Source organism: Microcaecilia unicolor, chromosome 9, assembly GCF_901765095.1.
Source record: "Microcaecilia unicolor chromosome 9, aMicUni1.1, whole genome shotgun sequence".
NCBI classification, from domain to species: Eukaryota; Metazoa; Chordata; class Amphibia; order Gymnophiona; family Siphonopidae; genus Microcaecilia; species Microcaecilia unicolor.
This window is the reverse complement of record NC_044039.1, coordinates 99,097,567-99,124,410: the sequence shown is the minus strand read 5'-3', so window position 1 is coordinate 99,124,410 and position 26,844 is coordinate 99,097,567. Positions and strand designations below refer to the sequence as shown.

The window sequence follows — 26,844 nt, the reverse complement described above, 5'->3', positions numbered from 1 at the left end:
TTTAAAGTCCACAATAGGAGTCCAAGATTCCTAAATAGGAGAAAACAGGTAATAAACTTTATAAATCAAATTTTGAGATACAGACGAGTTTCTATTCAACTTTACTTAACTAGGAGCTCTCTTAGATGTTAAAAAAGATGACAATTGGTCAGGATCAAAATAAACATATTTCACGGCTTGATAGGAAATTAAACATTTACAAGGATATTTAAGGTAAAAAGTTGCACCAAGTTGAAGTGTCTCCTGTCTCATCTGTAAAAACTTTTGTTGTCGCCTTTGCGTTTCCCTCGTTAGATCTGGAAAAACACGAGTTTGCAAACCACGAAAGGTTTTTTCTTTATTCTGAAAAAACTTCTACAGTTAGTTATTTTAAAGAACACAAATGCTTCTTGGTTCCATTCCCCCTGAAAAATGCAACGTTTTGTTAAAAATAAAAGGAGACCTATATAAATGGAAAGCAGAAGAAGGCCCAAAGAGTTGGTGGTTTTACAGGGATAAGAGAGTGGCAGTGTAGCTAGACAAAAGGATCACACAAAACCATGAAACCAATCATTATTTGTGATTATTATGTATACTGTCTTGATCTTGTTGGAAAGGCAGTCTAAAATAAATAATCTTGTCTTCCAGTTTTCCCTTCTTACAACTACACCTTCACTTGTCTAGTATCAGTGATCCTCTGGCCTAATCCCAGACTTGCCTACATTTGGTTACTTTTTATTAACTCTACCACCTCTACTGGGAGTTTATTTCACCCATTGACCACACTTTCTGTGAAAAATAGTTTTATTGTTCCTTAGTCTACTGCCTTTCAGCTTTATATCACATATTTTTCTGTTAGAACTTCATTTCTGCCAAAAATGCTTGTCCTGCTCATATTATTTTATGTCTTTTAGATGTTTCAGTATCTATCATATCCTTCTCTCAGTTTTCTCCACTCTTCTAGGATGCACATATTTAGGTTCTGAAGTCACTGCTTCTGTGTATGGGCCTCTTTTATCAAACCACAATAGCGATTTCTGGCATGGCAATGCCGAAAAAGTCATTCACCTTGAATGGGCTTTGTCGGCATTGCCGCCTGGGAATCGCTAGCGTGGTTTGGTAAAAGAGGCCCTATATATTTATACTAGTGTGATTTCCAGAAGTAGTTACAATACATAGCTATTGACCCTGATCCCATTTTCTCTAAATTTCTTCGTTTTTCAATTTATTGTTGTTTGTCGTACAATTTGCCTTAGTGTTCCCTGAAAAAAGACCTATATTATACAATAACTCTTATGTAAACATTGAATAAAACTGATTCTTGTGGTTTAGCTCTGTTCACCTTGTTTCCTGAGGGTGAATAACAATTTACCACAACCCTTGATGACTCAAATGGTTTCTAATCCAGTTTAATGTTTTAAAACCTACAGTACTTCTATAGATTGTCAGCCGATGCCAGTTTTATGATTGATGACTCCCTGAACAGAAATCATTGATTTTACCCCTTCCACCTGGCTGCTTGCCACTCATGGTTTTTTGGCAGCCTGACTTAAGATTTGGGGTGCAGATATCTTAGATGTCTCCTCTCCTCCAAATTGGTACAGAATGGATTTCTTCTCCCCAGCTCGCAAGCATGCTCTCTCTTGCTCTCTTCTCCCTCCCTGTCACTGCAGCATCCACTTTTGTCTTCTGGGACACTAAAGAGGAGCTGTTTGCCTTACCCTAAAGATGGTAGCCCTGTCAGTTTATCTGTAAATCTCCTGTGTCTCGAAGACCCTACTGTAATTTGAGTATCCACATCTAGTGCACTCCTTTGATTTAATTGCCTGGTCACTAAGTCAGTGAAATTAAAGAAATTTGTCTGTGATGACCACATAATGATCCTATGCTGACTTCAATCCTGTAATACAGTGGGCTACTGCTGCTGTGCTACCCCCCCCCCCCCCCCCCCCCCAAGACATGCTCAGTTTTAACACATGCACAAAAGCAAGCATTCCCCCACCCCGTTCATACTCAGTTTCATGAAAACTGAGCATGTATGGGGGGAGTTAGTGTGGCCGTGGCCCATAAATAGTGCTGCTGACTTTCAGGCTGTTGGTGGAGGATCTCGTCAGCTGGCAGGGCTTGGGGATCCTTGTCAGCCATAGCAGCAGACAGTGGCACAAGTTTTGTGGGGCTTGAGCCCAAAGTGAGGAGGCCCAAGCCCCCGCACACATATCTATGCCACTGTCTGGAACCAATGCTGTCTTCAAAGAATAATTAAACAAACTTGTCAGTGAACCTTCGAGAAGGTCTTCAAACTGCTTTAATGTATTCCTTCTAGCCTCATTGCTTAGTTCACTTTGAGCTAGGTGTGTAAAAGGACTTAACCAGGTAGGAAGGCTTCTAGCTAGTTAAATCTCACTGGCCAGCTCCTGGTTAGTTCTGGGATGGTCCAGGACAGAGTCCGGGCAGAGTCAAGACTTACCTGGTTAGCAGTGATTTTCAATTTGCAAACTAGGTAAGTGCCCAGATAAAGTTAGGAGAGCAAAAGGGTTATTCTGACTTTGTTCAGGCAGTTAATCAGGCACCAGTCTGAATATCAACCAGCACCCAGAAAACTGACAGCAGCCACTGAAGAACCAGCTATTTTTAAATATTATCTTTATTGAGTAAAAGATACAGAACCAGAGCCCAGCAAAATCATCTTAGAACGTCACCATAACTAAATAACAATGACCATGTAAGCATCTTTATTTTTTATTTGTAATTAAGCCCTCCCCCAAGAATCATCTATTTATTGCTGATTCCCAGATTAAGCCCAGCATTGAATATTCAGGTCCTTTTCTGCCTGCGGAGGTCAGCGCCTCTGTGATCGCTGACTGACACAGCCCATTTAAGTTTGCTAGTTGTGTCCCAACTCTTTCTTCCATAAGTGATTTGTTCCGTTTCCCTTCCATTTGTGGCAGAAGTTTTATATTATTTCACTGGAGTGAATTCCCAGGGCAGTGTAAGAGGGCTTGAAATGGCATAAAACAGAAGACAGTGTGAAACTACAGAACAATTGATCTGGTCACCTCTCTATGGATTCCAGAAGGTAGAGTGTAAGAGTCATACGTTGAACATTTTAATGTTAGGGTTTCTCACACTGGATCCTAGAATTGACAAAGAGCTATTACACAACATCAGACATCCAATTAGAACTGAATTAATGATATGAGTCTGTGAGAGATGCACAGAGTCAGTGTTTAGAGACACATGGCTACTAATTTTTATATTTTCCTATGAGCAATCAAAATTAATGAGAAAATGTATGAGCCTAGTATTCTGTTATAAGAGCTTCATTAGTATCTTGGTAATTAGTTGAAGCTCTGATTTCCATATGTTGTTGGTTACTATGTGTGTTTTTTTTCCTCTGCCCTTTTTATCTTTCAGGAGATGGGTTAGACAACAGTGTAGCTTCACCTGGTACAGGGGACGATGATGACCCCGACAAGGACAAAAAGCGTCAGAAGAAGAGAGGTATTTTCCCGAAAGTTGCAACAAATATCATGAGGGCATGGCTCTTCCAGCACCTAACGGTAAGTTGATTCTAGAAATTCATGTGCTCACATTTCGTGCTGATAGAAGTTTTACTCTGGCTTTTCTAGCCATGTGTCCATTTCATGATTGATTGGTTGGTTAGTTGCTCTACATACTCTTTGTTGGAATGCTACCAAATAGCAGCTTTGCTTGTGCTTCACATGCTTGTGAAATTTGATGAGGCTACACAAAAATGATACTCAACGTGAACATCAGTCAGGAGTAATAAACAATGAGCTAGGCAAGAGAGGACGGGGAAAGGGACAGAGCAGATATCTGTCTGGCTAGTACAGAGTTTGTTTCTCAGCAGTGCCAACAATTTACCATGTAAAGGCAGCGATACTTTCATTTTTTATAGCATACAGATAGATCTTATAAATCAAAGTACTGATAAAATAAGGAGTCATGGCAGATATTATATTCAGGCAAAATATCAAAACCAGAAAGAAATGTTAGAATTAAATGTAATGAAAGGAAGATTTATGTAATAATCACATGCATTAATTGTTCTGATAAATATGTTGATGCTTGGAAAAGGTATTGACTTATTAAAAATACTAAAAAAAGCCAGATGTGATAGAACGGAAAGTCAGTATGTGCTGATAAGTGATATCAGATATCAATAAGATGTAATTTCTTAGCAGAAAAGTTGTTGGTATAATAATTAAAATATAATAGTACAGAATGGTGAATATATAACTTTACTCATTTATATATGCATATGCACACATGACATTGTGATTATTTTGTTAATATTTCATGGTTTATGGACACGGTGTATCCTTCTGTTGTTGACATCATCTACAGCTGGTAATCTGTGACACTATTGGTGGCATTTTTAAGTGAAGTTCATGAAAGTTTGGATCATTTAGTTGACCACCATTGTTATTTCATAGTCTGAGTAGTATTGGTTTAGGAAGGAGAGTATTGCAGTGGTTGCAATCTTTTTTTTAGCTGAATGTTCTTTTAAGGTCTCTGTTGGAACTTCTGCTTCTCATTCTTATCGGATGGAGTGTGAGGTATCTCAAGGCTCATCCTTATCCCCAAACCTAGTTAACAACTATGTGAGCCTTTTGGCCACTATTACACAGGATTGTGGAATAAGTGCCTATTTTGCATGAATGATATTCTTTTGTTATCAAAAGACCTCTAGGTGCTGGAGGAACACTGGTACTGCATGTTAATAAGAGAACAGCCTGTTGGCCTTAGTGCCTAGTTTTTTGGAAACTCAAGTAAAAATGTCCTATCCGTTCCATTATTTGGGGGAGATAGGGGCCTACCACCTATCTTTTATGGATCTTATTTCTAGTTTATGGAAAAAGAGGTTTTTTTGTTATTCAGCAATTATGAGCTATAAGGTTTATGTTTGATGATACAGCTTTGCACTCCCTCATTTATGCTCTAGTCATATCTAAATTGGACTACTGTAATGCAGTGTATGCAGGAATCATTGCCTTAAATTTGAGGTCGCTACAAACTCTTCAAAATACAGCAGTTCATTTTTTGTGCAGAACGAGTCTGTTTGATCATGTGATACCATCGTTGATGCAACAACATTGGTTACTAGTGTGGTTTCAGGAGGAGTATAAAGTGTTCACATTAGCTCATAGAGCATAAAGAATTATATGAATACCTTCCCTCCTCCCCCCCCCCCCAAATTTGGCTTGTGTGACGGTATTATATGTCCCAGGGAGGATAAGGCCCTGAGGAAGCATAGATTAGTTACAGCAGCCATGTCTCAGGCCTGTTTGGCGTCAACCCAAGCAGGTGCACCTACTCTGTGGAATGATGTGTTGAAGGATATTAGGATGAAACCTTCAGTGAAGAAATCTAAAGTTTTACTAAAAACATCGGGATCGATATTCAAAGCGATTTAAGCAGCCAGGAGAGGCTTCTAGCTGCTTAATCCACCTGTGCGGGGAGTGTCCACTGATATTCTGTGGCACTTAACTGACACTAAATATCAGCACAGACCACTAAATTGAAAGCTGGCTATTTTGTGGGTGGTCCAGGGGCGGATTCAGCACTTATGCAGTTGTGTCAATATTTAGAACTTAACCACCGAAGTTTAAGTGGCCAAATCAGACCGCCTAAAACTCAGTCCTATCTTTATTTGGTGTCGCTTAGGCGGCTAAGTGCTGATTATAACACTTAATCGCATAACAGTTAGCCACCTGGATATTCAATGCCAGTGTACGTACACAGCCCCGCCTTGAATATCTGGGGATATCGCTGGAGGTGGCTAAAAAAATGCTCTCGGCCACAAGCTGAATATCTATCCCATTTTATTAAATATGCTTATTGTTTGCCAGCTTTGGCAACAGGCAGGTGATTGAATGTGTTTATTGTGTGTGTTGTGGATTTTTGCTGTGTTTATAAGTGTTTGGGCCTAGTGAGTATTCTTTTATGTTAATGGAGTTCTATTTCTTTTCATTTTTTTAGTGTTTTATGTTGTTTGTAAACTGCTGTAACCTGCCTTAGCTCACTAGTTTTCTAAGAAACTTATATTTAGTAATATTGCATAGTTATCTGTCATTAAACTTTTATAAAACATATCAGCAGTACTTAATAGGGGCCTGTGTAGTCTCTTGCCTACATATCTTTCAGCGTAAGAATGGCAATTCTGAGCTTTTCTGAAACGGTAAAAACAAGTGAGAACACAACCCAGTCCTGGGGACACACCTAGCCAGTCTGGTTTTCAGGATATTACAATGAATATATATCTTATTTCAGTAACCGTTACTCATTTTTTAAATTGCAAAATATACTTTATTAACTATCTCAAACAAATATAAAATCCCCTTACCTCAATATCAACCATGCACTCCTCACATTCATACCAAGCTAATAATAATATAATTTACTAATAATCCCTCTGTTACTGGAATTTCATCATCATAATGCTTTACTTATTTAACATTTTTCTTTATAAAGCCCTTTATTACTCACTGTAGTCTTCAATCACAGAAAAACTTATCTTTAGTTATATAGTTTTGCTATAAAAAGCACTGTTTATCCAAGTGAAATACTTAAATATATAGATATCCTACTGTTCCAAAGTTTGCTTATATTCAGTGCTTCAGTGTATTCAAACAGCTTTCATATAAATTCCGACTTCCGAGGGCAGTCTTGTGTTCTTTAAAAAAGCATTCTCCGTCACATATACTTAGGCAAAAAAACTATCACCTCATTGTCTCTTAGAATTTAGGTGTGAAACTTTATGCCAACCATAGAGTTGGTATAAGTTGTGGCATCTAAATATCAGAGATACATGTGTAACGTATAGTATTCTAGAAGTTAACATGCATAAGTAGGAGCCCTATCAGGCTTTGCCCTTGTGTACACTCCACTCTCGCTATGGAAGTTAAGCACTTAGGTGTAATTTTGGCATTTATGCACATACTCGCAGATTTTATTTATGGTGCAATGAGTTGCACGTGCAAATTTGGGCACACTCCCAATTTGTTCAGGCACCTTAATTGAATAACGAGCTAATTAGCATTGATAATTGGCATCCTAATAGCAGTTAGTGCATTGGGCTTTGATCCTGGCGACCTGGGTTCAATTCCCACTGCAGCTCTTTGTGACCTTGGGCAAGACACTTAACCCTCCATTGCCCCAGGTACAATAGCTCTTATGTCCTGGAATCGCGCCTAACTTTAGACGTGGCCATTTGTACCAGTTGAAACATGGTGCAAACCCTGGTGTCAAAATTAGGTGTATATGACCCTTATTCTATTACTATGCGCGTAAATTCTACGAACATCCCCGACCTGTCCATGACCCTCCCATTTCCAAGCCCCCTCTTTGGACTCGTATGTAAAATTAAGGTGCAGATCCAGCACCTAAATTTACGTGCGTATCTACTACTATTACTAATAATGATAATCATTTCTATAGTGTTACTAGATGTACACAGTGATGTACACATTATATGCAGGTACTTTCTCTGTCCCTAGAGGGCTCACAATCTAAGTCTTTCTGTAAACTGCACCTAACTTTAAGCACGGTTTATAGAATAGCGCTGAGCGTTATTTTTTCGGCACCGATTTTTTTTTTTCATATTTTTATTAAGGTTTTACAAGTATAACACAAAACAACCAAAAAGAAAAAGTAACAATAATCCATGGCAAAGCTAATAACAAAAATAAAAAGGCAGAACAACATACCATGACAATACCCATAGCAAATCAGCAATTATACAATTATCAGGTAGTGCTATTAGGAGTCTGACAAAATGAATCTAAACGAGCCCAGGTCTTCAAGACAGATTGAACACAACGGTGCTTATGGGCTAGAATAGTTTCATATTTCCTAATCACACACACGTTACTCCACCATTCATTATAATTGAGATGTACATTATTTTTCCAGTTTATACCAATTAAATGTAAAGCAACCGCTAACAAAATATTAAACAATTTCTTATCGGATTCTAAAAGAGAGAGGCACCGATTTTTTAAAATTTTTAGGCACCATATATAAAATGTAGCCCATAATGGGTGTGCAGCTGTTGGTGCCTATGTTACTGAATTGTCCCCACAGAGGGCAACTCAGTAAGAAGCTTCCTACATTTAGGTGCAAGAACGTGTATAAATGCTGGTATTCTAGTCATTTATGTGCAGTGGCTTACCAAGGAGGGGCAGTGGGGGCGGTCCGCCCCGGGTGCATGCCGCTGGGGGGGGTGCCGCGCGCCTGTTGGCCGAGTCCACTCATTCCCTCCCAGCTGCTCCCTCTGCGCGGAACAGGTTACTTCCTGTTCCGGGGCAGAAGGAGCAGCAGGGAACGAGCAGACTCGGAACCGACAGGCGTGCGGCACCCCCCCCAGCAAGTAAAAATGCACCCGGGGGGGGGGGGGGGGGTCGCGCTGCACCCGGGGGGGGGTGTAATTTTGGTGGGGGGGGGGGGGGGGGCCGCATCGTCGATCTGCCCCGGGTGTCAGCCAGCCTAGGAACGCCACTGTTTATGTGGATATGTGGACACATATGTACAAAAATGACCATTTTACAGCTATACGCTAGTCTGTAAGAATGCACCAATATTTGATAGCATACACTTTGCAAGTGGCTGCTCACATGGGTGGTGGAGTTCAGGCCAGGGCCGCCGAGAGACTGAGCTGAGCTCGGCCGCTGCCGCCCCCACCAATTGCTACTACTGTCACCTCCCTCTCCTGCTCTCAGGCCACCAGCGCCACAGTCCCCAGTCTCCACCTGCCTACCCTTAGCTCCGTCGATAGCCGCCCCCCCCCCCCCCCCCCCAGCGAGCATCACCTCAGCTCTGTGTGAAAGCGGCAGATCCCCTCTCAGGCCTTCCCTCACTGTGCCCCGCCCTCACGGAAATAGGAAGTTACATCAGACGAGGGCGGAACACAGTGAGGGAAGGCCCAAGGTGATCTGCAGCTATCACACAGACGCGAGGCGCTGCGCTGCCAATTAGAGATTTTTTTTTAAATGCAGGGGGCCCGGAGGCAGACAGAAGGGGGCTGTCGACGGAGCTGAGGGTAGGCAGGTGGAGACTGCGGCGCCGGCGGCCTGAGAGCAGGAGAAGGAGAGAGACCCCTGCGCCGGGCCCCCCTTGGAGGCCCGGGCCAGGGGAATTTTGTTCACCCTGCCCCCCCCAGCGGCCCTGGTTTAGGCAGAATGTAAGCGGAGTGCACATTTACACACATAGTTTATAAATTGCTATAATCTACTGTGACTACAGGAAGCAGGCTCTGCTTGTCAGGAAAGCATGCAGGAAAAGGGTAAGTTTTGAATCCAGAAGGTGGAAGTGTTTAAATCTGGAGAACTACATACCCCAGAAGGCACTGGGCTTTTCAGTTCTGAAGAGATGAGCTAAGGCAGCCTTGGGGGAGGAGAGTGTTAGCACCTTCCACAGCTGAAAGTAATTAGAGATAGTGCAGGCTTCTAGGGGAAGAGGTTAAAAGGTGCAGCTGAGAAGGAGGAGTGCACAGAAAAAGAAAGAAGAGAGAAGCCCCAGGAGAAAAGTTACTGAAAGGAGGGGGGGGGGGGGGGAGAAGGCCGGGGACAACCTTCTCAGGAGAAGTGCTAATGGAGGAGCAGAAGCCCAATAGGGAGACAGAGTAAGGGAACCCCCTGTATAAACTGCAGAGCTTAACTGCATGAGTGAGGCTGTTGGATCTTCCCTCTTCATGTTGCTCTCTTAGCTGGAGAAGAAGGCAGTAACAAGTATAGGAGAAAAGCTTCTTCCATAGTAGTCAAAGGCTGTAAAGGAGAGGACAGGGTTTTCCTAGCTAGTACACAAATTAAGAAAAGGTAATCTTCAAGGCTAGAGGTAAAAATGGGGAATCAGAGGGTTATGGGATGATCAATTACCAGGAACTCAGTGGAATGGGGAAAGTAGCTGTAGGAACCTGATGCCAGCAAGGAAGAGGATTTTGCACTGAAGGGAGAGAAGTGATATCGTGGCAAGAAGCCAAACTAGGAAGGCTTAGGTTTCTCCCCAGACTTATGAGGGTGTAATTAAATATCTGAAGTGTTCCACCCCAGCAGAAACCCTGAGAACTAGTTGGAAGGAGTTCCAGTCCACAGAGGTGTGCATGTGACAGGATTGGAACCTGCTAGAAAAGAGGGGTACAAAACTAGTAATGTTATTATGGAAAGTGACAGTATGTTTGTGTTGTGAATAGAAGAACCCGGCCCCGCATCTAAAGGCAGCACTGCCACTGGGGCAACAGGAAAAGCTCTGGGGGGGAGGGAGGGCATTGTGCTTGAAAGTCAGCAGAAACTTGTACAATTGCTGTAATATAAAAGAAAATCCTATGATCCTTTTTCAAGTAATCTGAAGAGAAGCATGTTTTGTTTGTTTCTTTGAAAGCATTAAATTAAATGGCTTTCTAAGCCACATGACTCAGTGTTTACATCACATTGGAGGGGTCTAGATCCAGGCTTGTGTCCTTGGAGAGCAGAGAAATCTTTAAGGGTTGAAAGTGCACGATTGGCACAATAATTGGCAGTTAGGCACATAAGTGGTAAGCAACCAAAAAACCCACACAGTTATGCTCTTTTTTTTCTGGAGTTTGATTGATAAGGCCAATGATAATAACTTGTGACTCTTTACAGAGACACTGACATAATAAGTTGGTCAATTTTGTGCTCATTGAGCTTTGAGGCCTTTTTTGTTTATAAGGAAGATTTTTGTAGCCCCCTACAGTCTTGGTTAGCCACCTTTAATTAGCAAACTTTGTGCTAGTATTCAATAATAAATAATGGAAATACAAGATGTACCTGTTAAAATTGTAACACACGTTAGGAATTTGGGAATTATGATAGATTCGGCATTCTTATTTAGAACGCAAGTGCAAGTTTTGATTCGTTCCCTGTATTTCAGATTGCGAATGCTGTCTCGATTGAATTCCTTTTTGGCTTGGACGGATTTTAAAACAGTGTTGCAATCTATGGTGTTTAGATGCCTAGATTATTGCAACATTGTGTATCTCTTTTTGCCGAAGTATTTTCTTCAGGCGCTTCAAACAGTCATGAATTTTGTTGTCTCTTTGTTGATGGGCTGTTCTTGTTATGAACATATCGCTCCTTGTTTGAAGCAGGGGCGTAGCCAGACTTCGGCGGGAGGGGGGTCCAGAGCCCGAGGTGAGGGGGCACATTTTAGCCCCCCCCCAACCCCCGCCAGCCGGTCTTCTTCTCCGGCGCAGCCGCTTTGCTGATCTGCAAGGCTTCTGCAAGGTTTCTGTGAGTCTGACGTGCAGAATGTCAGGCTTACAGAAACAGAAGCCTTGCAGTTCAGCAATGCGGCTGTGCCTGAGAAGAGGACTTTGGCTGGCGGGGGTCCCCAACCCCCGCCAGCAAAGGTACCCGACAGCAGCGGCAGCGGCGGTGGTGGGGGAGGGTTGGCAGCAGGAGGGGGCTCGAAGGGGTTGGTGGGGGGCAGGGCCAAATCTAGGGGGGCCCATGCCCCCGTGGCCCCACGTAGCTACGCCCCTGGTTTGAAGCTCTTGAAATGGTTACCGGTACAATGGAGAATACGGTATAAGTTGTTGACTATGATTCATGAAGCTATTTATCAAGACTGCTCCCTATTTGAAAGCTATTGTACAGTGATATACGCCATCTCGACCTTTGTTCTGAGAACCAGCATTTGCTTGTAATTCTTGCATTACAGCATGTACATTTGGAAATCACAAAGATGGGAACTTATTCCATCAGAAGTCCCATCGAATGGAACAGTTGTGGCTTAAATGTGAAACCAGTAAATCAGCATTTCGGAACCACTTGAAAGACTTTTTTTTGTTTAAGGCAGTGGTTCCCAAACCTAGTCCTGGAGGCACCCCAGCCAGTCAGGGTTTCATGATATCCACAATGAATATTAATGAGAGAGGTTTGCATGCATATCTATCTCATGAATATTCATTGTGGATATCCTAAAAACCTGACTGGCTGGGGTACCTCCAGTATCAAATTTGGGAACCACTGGTTTAAAGCCTTTTACAATTCTGATTGATGCTGTATTGATCTGTTTTTGAGTTCTTCCTCTATTTATATTTGTTTACTGTATTTTTTTAATGAATGTTTTGTTGTAACCCACTCTAGATAAGGGCGGGCTAAAAATAATAAATCTAAATCTAATAATAGCTTAGGCGTACCTTTAAGCCATTAAAAAATTGCCACAAAGGTCTAGATTTTACATATGGTGCTGAAAAATCAACATGAAAAAAAATGCGCGGTTTATAGAATACACGTAGTGCCAGGGCCTGTGACTAAATTTAGCCCCAATCATTTATGCCAACTAAAACTGGTATGAATGTCCGTGCCTAACTTATACGCAGATTGGGCGTATTCTATAATAGTGCACATAGTTTCTAGGAATGCTCACGATCTGTCCATGCCCCTCCCATGGCCACGCCTCCTATTGAGATTCACACAGTAGAATTTACGTGCATACGCTTAGAGTTTGTTTATATTTATTCCATTCTTGATATAACACCTTTCTGTAAATACATTCAAAGCAGTTTATGTATACTGTTTTTTTGCAGTTCCATGCGTAAGTTCAAATTGCTCATTATTGGCCAATTATCGGCACCAATTGGCTTGTTAAACAAATAAGTTGCATGCACAGTTTGGCTGCACTACCAAATTTGTGCACATAACTTTAGTCTCCTTTGTAGTGCCTAAATTGAGGCATCAATTTATAGAATTGCCGCCTTTTTGCCTCTACAGCCAATGTAAGGCACTATGACAGCTTTTCAAGCAGGCATGGCAGCACCCCCTGGTGACTCTACTTACATTATTTCACAATCTAAGGGCCAGTAGTATACCAAGGACAGGGCGGTGGAGGCAGTCCGCCACGGGTGCAAGCAGCAAGGGGGTGCGTGGAGCAGGCGTGCAGCCGTTGGCTCTGCCGGTCCCCTGCCCCCTCTAATGTTACTTCCTGTTCTGGGGCAGGGGACTGACAGAGCCCACGGCCACGTGCCTCTTCCATGCACCTCCTTGGTAGAAGGAAAGGTGGTGGGGTGGTGCGCTTCAGGGAGGGTTGGCGCTCCTTAGAAGGATCCAACAAGCTAGGCACACCACTGCTAGGGGCTCACATTTGTATGGCCAGTATAAATCAGTTGCATAGCTACATGGGGCCACAGGGGCCTGGGCCCCCATAGATTTAGCCCTGGACCCCCCTGCCGATGACCCTCTCTACCCCCCTCCCACCGCCAACCCTCTCCTGCCGCCGCCTACGTTTGCAGGATGTCAGACTCACAGAAACAGAACAAAGCCTTGCGCCAGAAGAAGAGGACCTCAGCTGGTGGGGGTTGGGGTCCCCCGCCAGCAAAGGTAGGCGACGGTGGTGGCGGCGGGAGGGGGGTCGAGAGGGTCATCGGTGGGGGGGTGCAAAGTTGGTGGTAGTAGCGGCGGACGGTGCCGGGGGGGGGGTCGGCGGTGCCGAGGGGGGGGGGATAAAATGTGCCCTGTCACCTCGGGCTCTGCATCCTCCTCCCGCCGAAGTCTGGCTACGCCCCTAGTATAAATGCTTGCATCTACAATGCAGGCATGTATTTGACCTGTTCTTGGTACTTAAAAATAGGCAGCCCTTTACAGAATTACCCTCAAAATGCTTTCCTAGAAATAGAGTTCTTTTGTTATAAGGTTGATCCCTTCCAAACACATTTTAAATGTGATGTGATCTAATGGAGATTGAAATGCAGAAGGTGACAAATGGTTTATGATCCTGACCAAATTATTGTGCATTTCCTTGCACTCCCATAGCACCTACTATCTGATGTTGTGGCACTTTAGTGCATCCATGAACATGGGGGGGGGGGGGGGAGTGGATGTCCTGCTTCCACCATGAGGTGGAACAGAATTCATGTAGCAAATAAATGCATTCTTTTCGTGAACAGACTTGGAAGTCTACAATGCTTGAGTTCAATAACATAGAAATTAAACTTACTTTGTGAGCTGTTACTAAAAGTCTATTATCTTAAAAACTCACCAAAATCACTTCTGGGCCAAAGGGATTAAGTATGTGAAAAGTAACACTTTTTTTTTTGTTTTGTTTTAACAATCTGTCTTTATTCTGCTGTGTGGAATTGATTTTATATATTGGTGTTCTGTTGACTGGTAGGAGCTTCACTTAGATATCAAAATGCTTCTTTGCAGCAGATCTAGCTACTCTTCTGCTATTGAGAAAATGAAAGAGCAGCCAGATGATTTTCTTTGCTTCTATTGGTTATAGAATTGTAAAAGCAGTATTCCACAGTTTTGTGTGGGCCCATGCAGAAAAGAACAGGTAATGCATCAGTTCTGATAACCCGCTGACCTCCCCTTCCCAACCACACAAGAGCATACCCTGATTTGAGGAATGAGGGTCTTCTTCCTACTGATGCAAGTGCTTATTGAGCTACTTTGCTAACTAGTGGAACATTTTCCTCCCCTTTCAACTCCCGACAGTGGGAGAAAAGGGACACACCTTCATTTGTAAAGATGTCATTGGGGTATAAACAAAGACAACTTAACAATTAGGCAAACTATCTGGTTGCCTAGGGTGGCAGTTTCATTAAAACGAGGATGCACAGCGACTTTAAACAGAACAGGGCGCCAGGCAATATGAGACCAGCGCGGGACAAATGCTTTAGCTGGCAGGGTTGGGGACCCCCCGCCAGCCAAGGTACCTTTACAGTGGCACTGGAGGGGGAAGCGGCCATGGGGGGGCGGAAGTGGCGGCGGGAGGGCAGCGGCAGGGAGGCAGGCCAAAAAGTGCCCCCCCCCCCCCACCTTGGCTCTGGTCCCCCTTCCTGTTGAGGTCTGGTTATGCCCCTGTCTTCCAGCCATACATTCTCAAAGAACTGTCAGTCTATGGCTTAAGGAAATTAGCCTTTTGAATATATACAATGCATACTGTATACTATTTAGAACAGGGGTACGCAACCTTGGTCCTTGAGGGCTGCAACCCAGTCAGGTTTTCAGAATGTCCCCAATGAATATGCATGAGATATATTTGCACACAGTGGAGACAGTGCATGCAAAATAGATCTCATGCATATTCATTGGGGAAATCCTGAAAACCCAACTGGGTTGTGGCCCTTGAGGACCGAGGTCGCCCACCCTTGATGTAGAAGAATGAGGTCCAGTTATGTGTTTTTTACAGAACTGTTATAAGAGGGCAGGTATTGGCATGATCAGGACTATTGAGCTTAATTATTAACTCTAGGGAAGGTGTTGGGGGGGGGGGGGGGCATAAAATTTAAGTATTGGGCAGTGACCAATATCTTTGCCCCAGCCTTGTATATAACTATGTTATTAGTGAGACAATGTGGTTAGCCCAAGCCTGTGAGGTCGCGATCAGTGGGAAGTAGCTGTGTTTTTCAGGAATAGCATTAACACTTGTCTCCCAGCTACAGCCATTCCAAAGGTCAGATGGCCTGTACCCACTTGGCTCCAAAGAATTAGGCAGAACATGAGTTTCGGGGCTGATTACTTAATCAAAGGCAAAATAACGAGTCCTAAGCAAATAGTGACTAATTGAAAGGGCTGTAAATCCATTACATATTGGTCCAGGATAATCAGGAGTATTTAATCACTTTTATCTATTCAGGAGCACTGAAGCTGCAACAGCAAAGCCCTGAACCTTGCCATGTGCTTATTATTCTCATCATTATCAAAATTACTTCACAGCTGTTCTTTGCTACATCACCTCAGCTGGAGATTTACTAACTTGGAAATGTTTTTAATTTGGAAAACGAAAACGAGGGTAGGGCTACAGCTTAAGATTTAGCTGAATGCAGAGTTAGGCAAAGGAATAGCACAGGACAAATGGTGAACCCATGGATCTTCCTCTCTTTTTCTGTATCCAGCTCTCCCCCTCCCTGTACACATCGCACCCCTTCTCCAGAACACACCACTCCTATTTCTCTCTCTGTTCATCAGTATCCTTTCTTCCTCTTTCTCCCTGTAAGCATCCCTAACCCTCCCTTGTTATAAAAAGGTCTCCCATACTCAATCCTCTCACTACCCTCCCCCCTCCCTTTACCCATTCTTAACCTTTCCCTCTCCTTGTAGGCCAAGGGGTGCTTCAGGTCGGTCCTTGAGGTCTGCAACCAAGTCAGGTTTTCATGATTTCCCCATTGAATATGCACGAGATCTTTTTGCATTCACTGACTTTATTATATGCATGTCAGCAATCCCTATCCTTGTGTTCTCTGTACACCATGCCATCCCTTCCTCTTCCTGCATAATCAACCCCTCCATCTTCCTGTACACAATCTTATCACATACTGTCCCTATATACAGCCTGATTTCTCTTTTCCTTTATAAAACTCATCTTCCCTATTTTATTTATTTATTTTTGTTACATTTGTACCCCGCGCTTTCCCACTCATGGCAGGCTCAATGCAGATTACATATTTTGTACCTGGGGCAATGGAGGGTTAAGTGACTTGCCCAGAGTTTCAAGGAACTGTCTATGCCTGAAGTGGGAATCAACTCAGTTCCTCAGTTCCCCAGGACCAAAGTCCATCACCCTAACCACTAGGCCACTCCTCCACTTATCCCATCCTCTCTCTGTATGCAAGACCATCCCTTCATTTTTTGCACATATGTTCACCTCTCCCTTATCCTCTACATATGTCCAGTCCTTCCTCTTCCTGTACACGAGCCTTCCCCCTTTTTATTCTTCCATTTCCTTGTAAAAGAGACTCCACTTCTTTCCTTCCTTCTCTCCATGTAATGCATTTGGTCATGTGAAGGGCAATTCTATTACCTAGGGGCCACGGTCACATGCTTGTTATGCACTTAAATGTTTAGAACACTAGTATGTACATGCATATAGTATGTGCATCTTACGAATGTAAATGTCAGCATGATGTCTAAATACTATTTTGCAAATACCTTCTTAACTTACACAGCTTGTATTTGCAAGGGAGGCATACACGGGGGCAGAGCATGGGTGAGACATAGGTAAAGTGTCCTTTTATGAGGGTAACACCACTCTAGGCTGGAGTAAATGAAAGTGCCTACATTTTAAGCAGGTTGATAGCCCCTTATGCTAGTGTTCTATAATGGAGCCTAGGCACCTACCATTTTAAACGCTTACCGTCACTGGCTAGATTAGCCTCCAGTATTCAGTTCCAGGCCATGTCTAGGCACCAGAACTGAATATTGGGGGCTAATTTCTGTAGGACTGGCTGCTAGAGCCTATGTGGATCCTGGCCAGTATTCAGCTGGTGTCTGCATAAGACAATTATGTGGCTCTGGTTGAATATTGACTCGGACCTGCAAAACTACTTTTTTTTACATGAAACTCCCCCCCCCCATCCCCCTCCCAGCCTCCAAAATAGCACTTCTTCCCTCCTACTCCCTCCCCCTCAGCCTGAGAGAATCAATGTCCTCCCATCCCAACCAGAATGAGCCCCCCAACCCCCAAACTTTATATAGCCCCCCCCCCCCCCGGGCCTACCTGTTGTCCATAGGGGTGGTTGGAGGTAGGAGCAAATCTCCTGGCCTCTGCAAATGGCTGCTGCGACCTTGCATGGCAGCTTACGGTACTTTGTTCAGTAAATTGAGCTGCTGTGAGAGGTCACAGCAGCCATTTTCTAAGGGAAGCCACAAGGGACAAGAGAAAGTGACCTTCGCTCCTGCCCCTAATAACCCATACAGACTACCAGGGACATCAGATAGGCCTGGGTGGGGGGGGAGGCTACCTAGAGCTGAGGGGGTTGGAGGTGGGGGGTGCTTGTAGGGGAGGGGAGGGTCTTTGATTCTCACAGGCTGGGGGAGGGGGTAAGAGGGAGAGGGATCTATTTTGGAGACCAGGAAGGGGATGGGGGATTTCAAGTTAGGAAATAATTATGTATGTCCTAGCCAATATTGCGTGCTGGGGCCTGCATAGCTAAGTGGGTTATTTACTTATTTATATTTTAAAATTTATATTCCGCACTATCTATACAATTCTACGTGAATCACAACTCACATATATATTAAAATAGCAAACTAATTAATTACATGAATACATTAATTACATAAGACCGCTTTTGAGCTGTCTTAAATTAAGCTGCTTAGCTATGCGGGTCCCAGCACAATATTACTGGCACCCGCATAACCTGCAGCTCCTCTCTAATGTCACCCCCCAGTGCTGCCCCGACCTGTCTACTTTTTTGTTGGGCAATCTGTGGTGATAGTGGCACTGTCCAGTTAAGTACCACTGAATATCACCACTGAGTCAGTGGTAAGTGATTTAAGAGGGCAGGAGAGGCTTCTCGTTTTGAATATTGGCTGGCTCGAGCAGTGGCGTTCCTAGCCTGACTGACACCCGGGGTGGATCGCCGATGCACCCCCCCTGGGTGCACTACACCCCCCCCCCCGGGTGCATTTTTACCTGCTGGGGGGGTGCCGCACGCCTGTTAGCTCCGAGTCCACTCATTCCCTCCCTGCTGCTCCTTCTGCCCTGGAACAGGAAGTAACCTGTTCCACACAGAGGGAACAGCAGGGAGGGAACGAGCGGACTCAGAGCCAACAGGCGCGCGGCACCCCCCCCCCCCAGCGGTGTGCACCCCCCACCCTTGGTACGCCACTGGGCTCGAGTCCTTTACAGAATAGTCACTGACCATGCTGCCTCCTAGCAGAGCTGCCGAGAGACTGAGCCGGGCCCAGGGCAGGGCTGCTACCCCCCCCCCCCCCCCCCCCCCCCCCCCCCCAGGATCATCGCCTCCACCCCGCCGCAAATCCAAATTCCTTGGCTGTCGGGAATCCTGAGGCCCCACCAGCAGAAGAAGTCTTCCTCCAGCGCTCTTCATATCGGCTGCTTTTTCCCTCACATCGTCCACACTCGGTTTCAAAACCGAGCATGCGAGGCCTGAGGAGAAAAGCAGCCGCTTGGCAGGTAATGCGTCAGAGACTGAAGAGCAGCGCTGGAGGAAGACCTGCTGGCGGGGCCTTGAGGGGACCCCCACCAGCCAAACCAGAGGCCCTGGCCCGAAACCCTGCTCTGTCTGCTCTTCCCCAGCCTCCAAGGGGGGCCAGGCGCCAGAGTTTTCTCTCCTGTCGGGATATGATCACCCGGGTCCCGTCAGGAGCAGGAGAGAGAGAAAGAGAAAGAACCTGGTGCCGGGTCCCCCTTGGATGCTGGGCCTGGAGAATTTTGCCCCCCTGCCCCCTCCCCCTCGGTGGCCCTGCTTCCTAGCACCTAATTGGAAGTGCCCAGTTAGAATTACCCACTACTGTTAACAGCCTTCAGATTGTACTCACCAGCCTTTACCTTGTCCTTAAAAACTTATTTTATTTGTTTTTGATAGCCTCCCTCACCCAAACCTCTTTTCTACCTTCAAAGGAATCTCCTGAATGTTAAGAGAGATGGCCCTGTCTATGTTCTGCACTTTGGTGAGACCCCAACTACTGAAAAAGTTCCTGGTTTAGAGACTGATAAAAAGGTCCCATGTCTTATCTCTCCTCTGTGACCAGTGCTAACATCTGGAAAGCATTGTGATTCTGAAGTAAAATCCAGTGCTGTATTGTCTGTGTGTCTGAGATGTGACAGCAAGAGGAAAATGTATTCTGGAGCTTTCTGCTACTATCATTTTGGATATCTGACTCAGATTTCCAAGAAGCCCCAACTGTTACCACGCAGGGAACCTATGCCCAGTTGTCTCTAGCAAATTTCTATGCTGAGGAGAATGCCTGCATTAAAGGCTTTCCTTCATTACGCCTCGGGATTCTGTATTATTGGCAGTGCTTGCTGGCTCCTCTCTTTTTTTGTGCTGCTTGCTTTGCTCTTGTATTACAATAATCCCCTCATCTCCCTTTTTTTTCTGAAGGGTGGGGTTGAGCTTGTTTTATTCTCTCTTCTTTCTTTCTTTTTTTGAAAGAAACTAATTGAATTATCTCATTATTTTAATTTGTTAAGCAAATGTATTTTGCATCGCAGGATGTGTTCCTAAAGAAAGGGGCTGTTGAGAGTTTGCCCTCTGAATAGGCCATTGGTACATTTTGACATTGAAGCATTCATTAACCTGGGGAGGGGGAAGGAACATAAAAGAACTTTGGTTGTATTTTTTGTCAGACACCCAGCCAGCTTGCAGTCATCTTTCCCATAAGCTGAGAGGTCTTTCTGCATATGTTCACACCCGCAGGCTATTGTCACCTATCTGAATACCTCAAAAGAGGAAGAAGGAATAAAAAAGCCCATAAGAAAATCAGAACCAACTGTAACAATTGTTACCATTAATCTAGGTATGGCAGAAAGCATCAACCTTTGGAGGAGGGGCAGTCCATGATGATATTTGGCACCTCTATAACTTAAAGGCCCTGCGTCATTAAAATTAATTCTTGTCATTATACAGTATGGGGCCCTTTTACTAAGCTGCGTAAGTGTCTAGGCGCACCAAAATGGAGTTACCGCATGGCTCTTGAGGTAATTTCATTTTTGGCATGCATCCGATATGCGCGTCTGAAAAATTATTTTCGGACACGCATATTGACCACGCGCAGGTCATTACCACCCGGTTGTTGCATGAGGCTTCACCGCTAGGTCAATGGCTGGCGGTAAGGTCACAGACCCAAAATGGATGCATGGCAATTTTGATTTTGCTGCACATCCATTTTCGTCAAAAATTTTTAAAAAGGCCTTTTTTAGAGGCGCGCTGAAAAATGGATCAGCACATGCCCAAAACCTGCGCCTACACTACCGCAAGCCATTTTTCATCGCACCTTAGTAAAAGGACCCCTATCTTTCTAGGAAGGAAAATACTTAATTCCATTTCATATTAGGAAACATTCTCAGGCCTTTGCCCTGTTGCCACTGGTCATTTTGTGGTTTTGTGTACTGAAGAGTCCTGTTGGTTCCAAGGCATGTTTACACTCGGCTTTTGTGCTGTAATGTAGCCCCCTATATATTTTTGTAAAAGCATATATTTTAAATTTATTTTTATCCTGAACCCATTCAATACAAAATTACTAGGATGGAATAACTCAAGGTTTTCAATGGTTTATCTATCAACAAGTAGGATGAATCAGCCGCTCAAGCAATATTGATGGTGCCAAAATGAATAACTCTCTCACAGCTCAGAACCTACTGGTTAGTGCAGCAGCCTGAGAACTAGGGATGCTGGGTTCAAGTCCCAGTGCAGCTCTTTTTGACTCTGGGCAAGTCACTTAACCCTCCATTGCGCCAGGTACAAAATAAGTATCTGTATATAAAATGTAAACTGCTTTTTGATTGTAACCACAGTATATTAAATCCCTTCCCCTTTCTCCCCTGCAGGGGGCATTCAGTTCTCCTCATTCTTACAAGTATGTACACATATATTCTGGCAGACTGGATGGACCGTACAGGTCTTTATCTGCCCTCATTTACTATGTTACTATGTTCTGACATGTATATCTGCCATTTTACAAACTTGTATGTTTCCCCAAGCTGTCACAGAGCCCAATATATTTGCCAGTATTGCTTCTTTTTTTTGGAGGTGGGGAGGGGACTACAAGAAAACAGTGAGATAATGGGGTGACCTCCCCTAATCCCTCAAGTGCACAAAATGAGCATCTTCAAATAACCTAAACACCACTGGGAGCAACTGTAAATCCTAACTTTGATCTCAAAGCGTGCATTCCCTTTTTAAAATGGTGAATATATAGGCATAAGTACATAAGAATTGCCATACTGGGTTAGACCGAAGGTCTATCTAGCTCAGTATCCTACTTCTAATAGTGGCCAAGCCAGGTCACAAGCACCTGGCAGAATTCCAAAGAGTAGCCAGATTCTATGGTACTGATCCCAGGGATAAGTAGTGGCTTTCCCCTATCTACCTTAATAGCTGTTCATGGACTTTCTCTCCTGTAACTTACCCAAACCTTTTCTTAAACCCAAATACACTAGCTGCTTTAACCACATCCTCTGGCAACAAGTTCCAGAGCTTAACTATTCATTAAATGAAAAAAATATATATTTTCACCTGTTTGTTTTAAAAATATTACCATGTACCTTCATGGAGTGCTCCCTAGCCTTTGTAATTTTTGAAAGAGTAAACGATCGATTTTACTCCACTCAGGATTCTGCAGACCTCTATTATATCCCCCTTCAGCAGTTTCTTCTTCAAGCTGAAGAGCCCTAATCTCTTAATCCTCTTGGTCACTCTTCTTTGAACCTTTTCTAATTTCTATAAACACAAACCCTCTCACACCAAAAGCTTCAATGTGGTGTAACAATCAGCAACTTATTGAAAAAGTGAAAAACATAAGAAAAAGATATTAAATGAAGTAATTGAAGTTAGATGCTGAAGATACATTAAAAGTGAACTTGCAGGAGGTTTTTTATGCCGATGATTTGATTGTAGTTCTTATAGACCATCACAAGTTGGAATAGGTCTCTGTATGCAGAGGTTGCTTCCTTCTTTTTCCATTTTTTTCAGTAAATTGGTGATTGTAATACCACATTGAAGCTTTAGGTATGAGGATTTGTATTTATAATTTATAGTGTACTATACCTCCTTTCCGTTTAAGATTAGTGTAAACTAAGGCCCCTTCTAATTTCACCATATCCTTTGCACACAATACTCAAGGTGAAGTCACTCCATGGAGCAATACAGAGGTGTTATAATATTGTTTGTCTTATTTTTAATTATGTTCTTAATTCCTTCATTCTATTTGCTTTTTTTGGCCACTTCCGTACACTGAGAAGATCGCAACTTGTAAAGATTTCAATGTATTGTACATGATGACACTTAAGAATTTTTCCTGGGTGGAACACAGAATCAAGTAGCTGTGATATCTGGATTATTCTTCCCAATGTGTATCACTTTGCGCTTGTCTACGTTAAATTTCATCTGCCATTTGGATGCCCAGTCTTCCAGTTTCCTAAGGTCCTCCTGCAATTTCTCACAGTCTGCATGTGATTTAAGAACTTTGAGTAGTTTTTCCATTTCCAGATCATTTATAAAATATGTTATAAAAAAAAAAACACCAGTCCCAGGACAAATCCCTGAAGCACTCCACTATTCAAAGTTTTGAAATTGCATGTGTACTGTGTAAAATTACAAGAGGACTTTGAGAGGCTGCCAACTGTGCATCCCACCCCCTACCCCCAATCATCCTCAGAACCCTGGGGCTACCTAATATCTCTGGCAGTCCACTGGTCCATGGGGCAGGAGCGAACTCCACTCACTACTGTACTTCATGATTTTTCTAGTGGCGCTGCATTTCTAACCAAGCAAAGATAGGACTGTTGTTTATGTTATCCTACATGCCCAGATAGCTATGTGGGGACTGGCACTGAATATTAGCCAGGCCTCTCCATAAAAACATAAGCCAATCCAGGTCACAAGCCCCTGGCAAGATCCCAAAAGAGTGCTGCTTATCCTAGAAATAAACAGTGGATTTTCCCATTTCCATCTTAATAATGGCTTATGGACTTTTCCTTTAGGAAATTAACCCCTTTTTTTTTTTTTAAACCTGCCAAGCTAACTTCTTTTACCACATTCTGTGTCAATGAATTTCAGAGTTTTTAATTACATGTTGAGTTGAGTGAAGAAATATTTTCTCCAGTTTGTTTTAAATTTATTTCTTAGTAGCTTAGGAGCACTCCCTCCTCCCACGAGTGCAGCCTTCAAAATGGCAGAGCAGTGCGGTACCCTGCCCGGTGCATCCTGAGATGTGCTGGATGGGGCTTCACTACCATATAAGGGAGTTTCTCCCTTATGGTAGGAAAGCCCTGCCCAGCGCATCCCATGAAGCATCGGGCAGGGCAAGATGTCACCGTGTTGGAGGCGGCATTCACGAGAGGAGGGAGTGCTACTCCCCCCTGCTGCCTTAAGGTACTGTAGGAGTATTTCCCTGTGTGTCTCACCTTGCGGGCCTTGGCCTGTATAATCCTATGACAGCAAAATGGAGACTGTAAACTCTGACCCGCACATCTCTGTGTCAGCAAGAAACAGCTTTGCAGCTTGTGGAAAATTACAGCAGAAGCTCAACACCAAGCACATGCTGTGGGCAAAGCAGGCCCCCTTATCTCCCTGAAAGGCTGGCTCCAGCAAGGCGGGTGAGAAACAGAAAATGCTTACCAAAATGTAACAACTTGAAGGTCAAGAACAACGGACTGTTCTTGCCATGCAGTGAACCGAGGGAGATCCAGATTGGTTCCTGCAGCCACCGGACCAAGAGGTACGGGGAGAGCGGAAACAAAGAAAGGAGTTTTTCGGAAGCCTTGGAAGAAGGTGGAGGTGTAAAATAAGACCAGTGAGACCTAATAAGGTCCACCAACTGATGAACTGTGTATCTGGAGGAAAGTATCGTGGTTCAGCTGTATCAGCACGGAGTGACCTGTGACCTCCTTATCTGCTGCAGAGTTCCCTTCCAGCTGCGACTAAGACTCGCTGCTATATCAGCTTGAGTCTGTGAGGTGTTCCATGCCAGCTCCCGAGGGAGACAACCCTGAGGTCTCCGCCTGGTGAGAAACACGGTGATTCATTTCCTAATAGTCGGGGGCTAGTTAGTGGTATTTACCTGAGCAGAAGGCTGGTGCCATCATACTGGTGATCAGGAGAAGCTGCTAATAACTGTACTACCTCGTAACATACCTGACATACTATAATAAATCTAATATATATATCAGCCTACAGTCTCAGCTACAGTTCTTTCTAACGGAAGTATTTGGCTAGGTTCCAAGGTTCCCACCCCTAGGTAAGAAAATAGAGCTAAGGTATACAAAATAGAACTCTGCAAGCTTTGGCTGAATACAAAAACACTGGTTGATAAAAATTACACTCATACGTCACACTACTAAACACTACTTCTTACTTGTTACCAGAAAATATTACACCACTGATAAGTCACATAGTCTTAAACATGTAACAATCGCTAAGCATGTTAAGCTAAACATGATCGCTAAACTAGTATGAACTGAGAAGAGTAAAAATGTGAGATAAATGTTTTCTAAGGAATTTGAAAGTTTAAAATACTACAATTTGAGGTGAAGATGCAGGATATAACATCTGGATAACAGTAGAATGTTTGGGAAATTTGAAATCTTTGTAATGTTCTGCAAGCAAGCCTGAGCACGCCTGCAAAAGAATGCTTGTAAAAATGCATGCAGTAGTGGCTGCACAGCCCTCCAGTGGGAAAATATTATGCTGACAGAGCTTGCTTACAGCCAGAGAAGCATTTATTTAGTTGAGTTCTACTCTGTATGAGTAGAACTCTCCTGTGAAAGTGACATTTGTGACTGAATTGATTGAAATTGGTGAAAGTGAGATTTGAAATGGATATGCTTGATGAGGAAAAATATTTTAATTTATAGCTAATCTAAGAAAGCTACATTTTCTTTTTTGACTTATTGTATAAGTGTAAACCAGTACTGTAAGCTTTATGCGTTGGTCAAAACAGGAGGCAGTGGATGTGTGCATGAGTATTTAGTGCACTGAGAGTTCTTCCTGACTGCTTTCTCTCAGAAGTGAGAAAAAAATTGAAGTACTTAAAGCTGTTTGAAGTGAACAGCTTGTTAAAATTTATTTTCTGGACAAGTACAGGCTGTTGACAATGATATTGGCTAAATGCTGTCTGGGAAAAATATCTTCTGTGTAAAACTGAAGCAGACCTTTGAGAGGGGGAAAAGCATATTGTGGTTGGAGTGAGAAAATGTTGAATGGTTTGCCACTGGCTAAAGTGATAGTAGATTTTATTTGTATATGCAGTGAAATGCTGCCTGTTGTTTATGTGTGCTGACAACCCTTCATTAGTGTAGCATCCATATGAGTAGTAGAATATAGCACTGACACCATAAATAGAGAACAATACTGATAAGAGAGTTAGAGATTTTCTTTATTGATTTAATTAACAATAGGTAGTAGGGGCATAAGAACAAAGCTGGTAGAAATAAGAAATTGGGCCCCAATAACAAGAAAGAGGAAATTCTTGTAAACAAGACAGAGGAAAGTTTGCCACAGATAAGTGACTATAAGTGTCAAAAGTCCTCTGTATCAAATTAATAGGAAAACAGAGAGTGCCAAATAGAATAAATAAATATTTATATGTGAAATAGTAACTCTCAGTACATGCTGCTGTGGCTTGCAAACCCTCAGAAATCAGGGCCTTCCAGACTTCAATGAATGAGCCCTAATAGGCTATCATGCAAATGCCCCAACACATCCTCAAGTAAACCACAATTGTTTTTATGTCCAAATAAACAAGTGAAAGCATTAAAGTGAAAGTACTTGCACTGCAAACCAAAAATTTATCAAAAAGTGTCCCAACTCAAAATCTCTAACAAGATAGAAATTGTTTTCTTACAATAAAATAGCCTCTTCTCTTATACACAAAATATCAGTACTTATCTGAAAAATAGTTTCAAATATATGCTCCAGGTTCTACAGAGCTCCATTTTGGATGCAAATTCTTCTTTAAGAACCCAAGCAACAAAGTTCTTGACAAAGAAAAGTGTGCACTTATTCACCATCTCCGAAAATGGTGGGACCAACAAGGGGCGCCACACTCAACATCCTATGGAAAAGAAATACCCTGTGTGACATCACTGTAAAACTTTATTGGCAATCTAAGAAATGTTATTTCATTCTATGAATTTATTTAGGATCCGTTTTACTAAGCTGCGGTAAAAAGTGACCTGCGGTAGTGCAAGAGCATCTTTTGGGTGCATGCTGGGCTATTTTTTTTTTTACAGCATCTAGGAAAAAGGGCCTTTTTTAAGTGGCTGGAAAACTGACGTGTGCTAAAATTGAAACCAGCACACATCCATTTTCAGCCTGACACCTTACTGCTACCCATTGACATAGCAGTAAGGACTCGCACGCTACCATAACTGCTGTTTACTGCTGGGTAAGCAACCCACGGTAGAGAATAGAAA

General features: G+C 43.3%; 1 protein-coding gene across 2 annotated transcripts in view; it reads left to right on the top strand.

The window, feature by feature from the left end:
* The window catches only part of MEIS2 (Meis homeobox 2), a 521,844-nt gene that overhangs the window by 148,393 nt on the left and 346,607 nt on the right, over positions 1-26,844 (top strand). For both annotated transcript variants that reach the window (XM_030214758.1, XM_030214759.1), the window contains exon 8: positions 3,394-3,539. In XM_030214758.1, the coding sequence (XP_030070618.1) occupies positions 3,394-3,539 (146 nt within the window). The remainder of the gene's footprint in view (positions 1-3,393; positions 3,540-26,844) is intronic.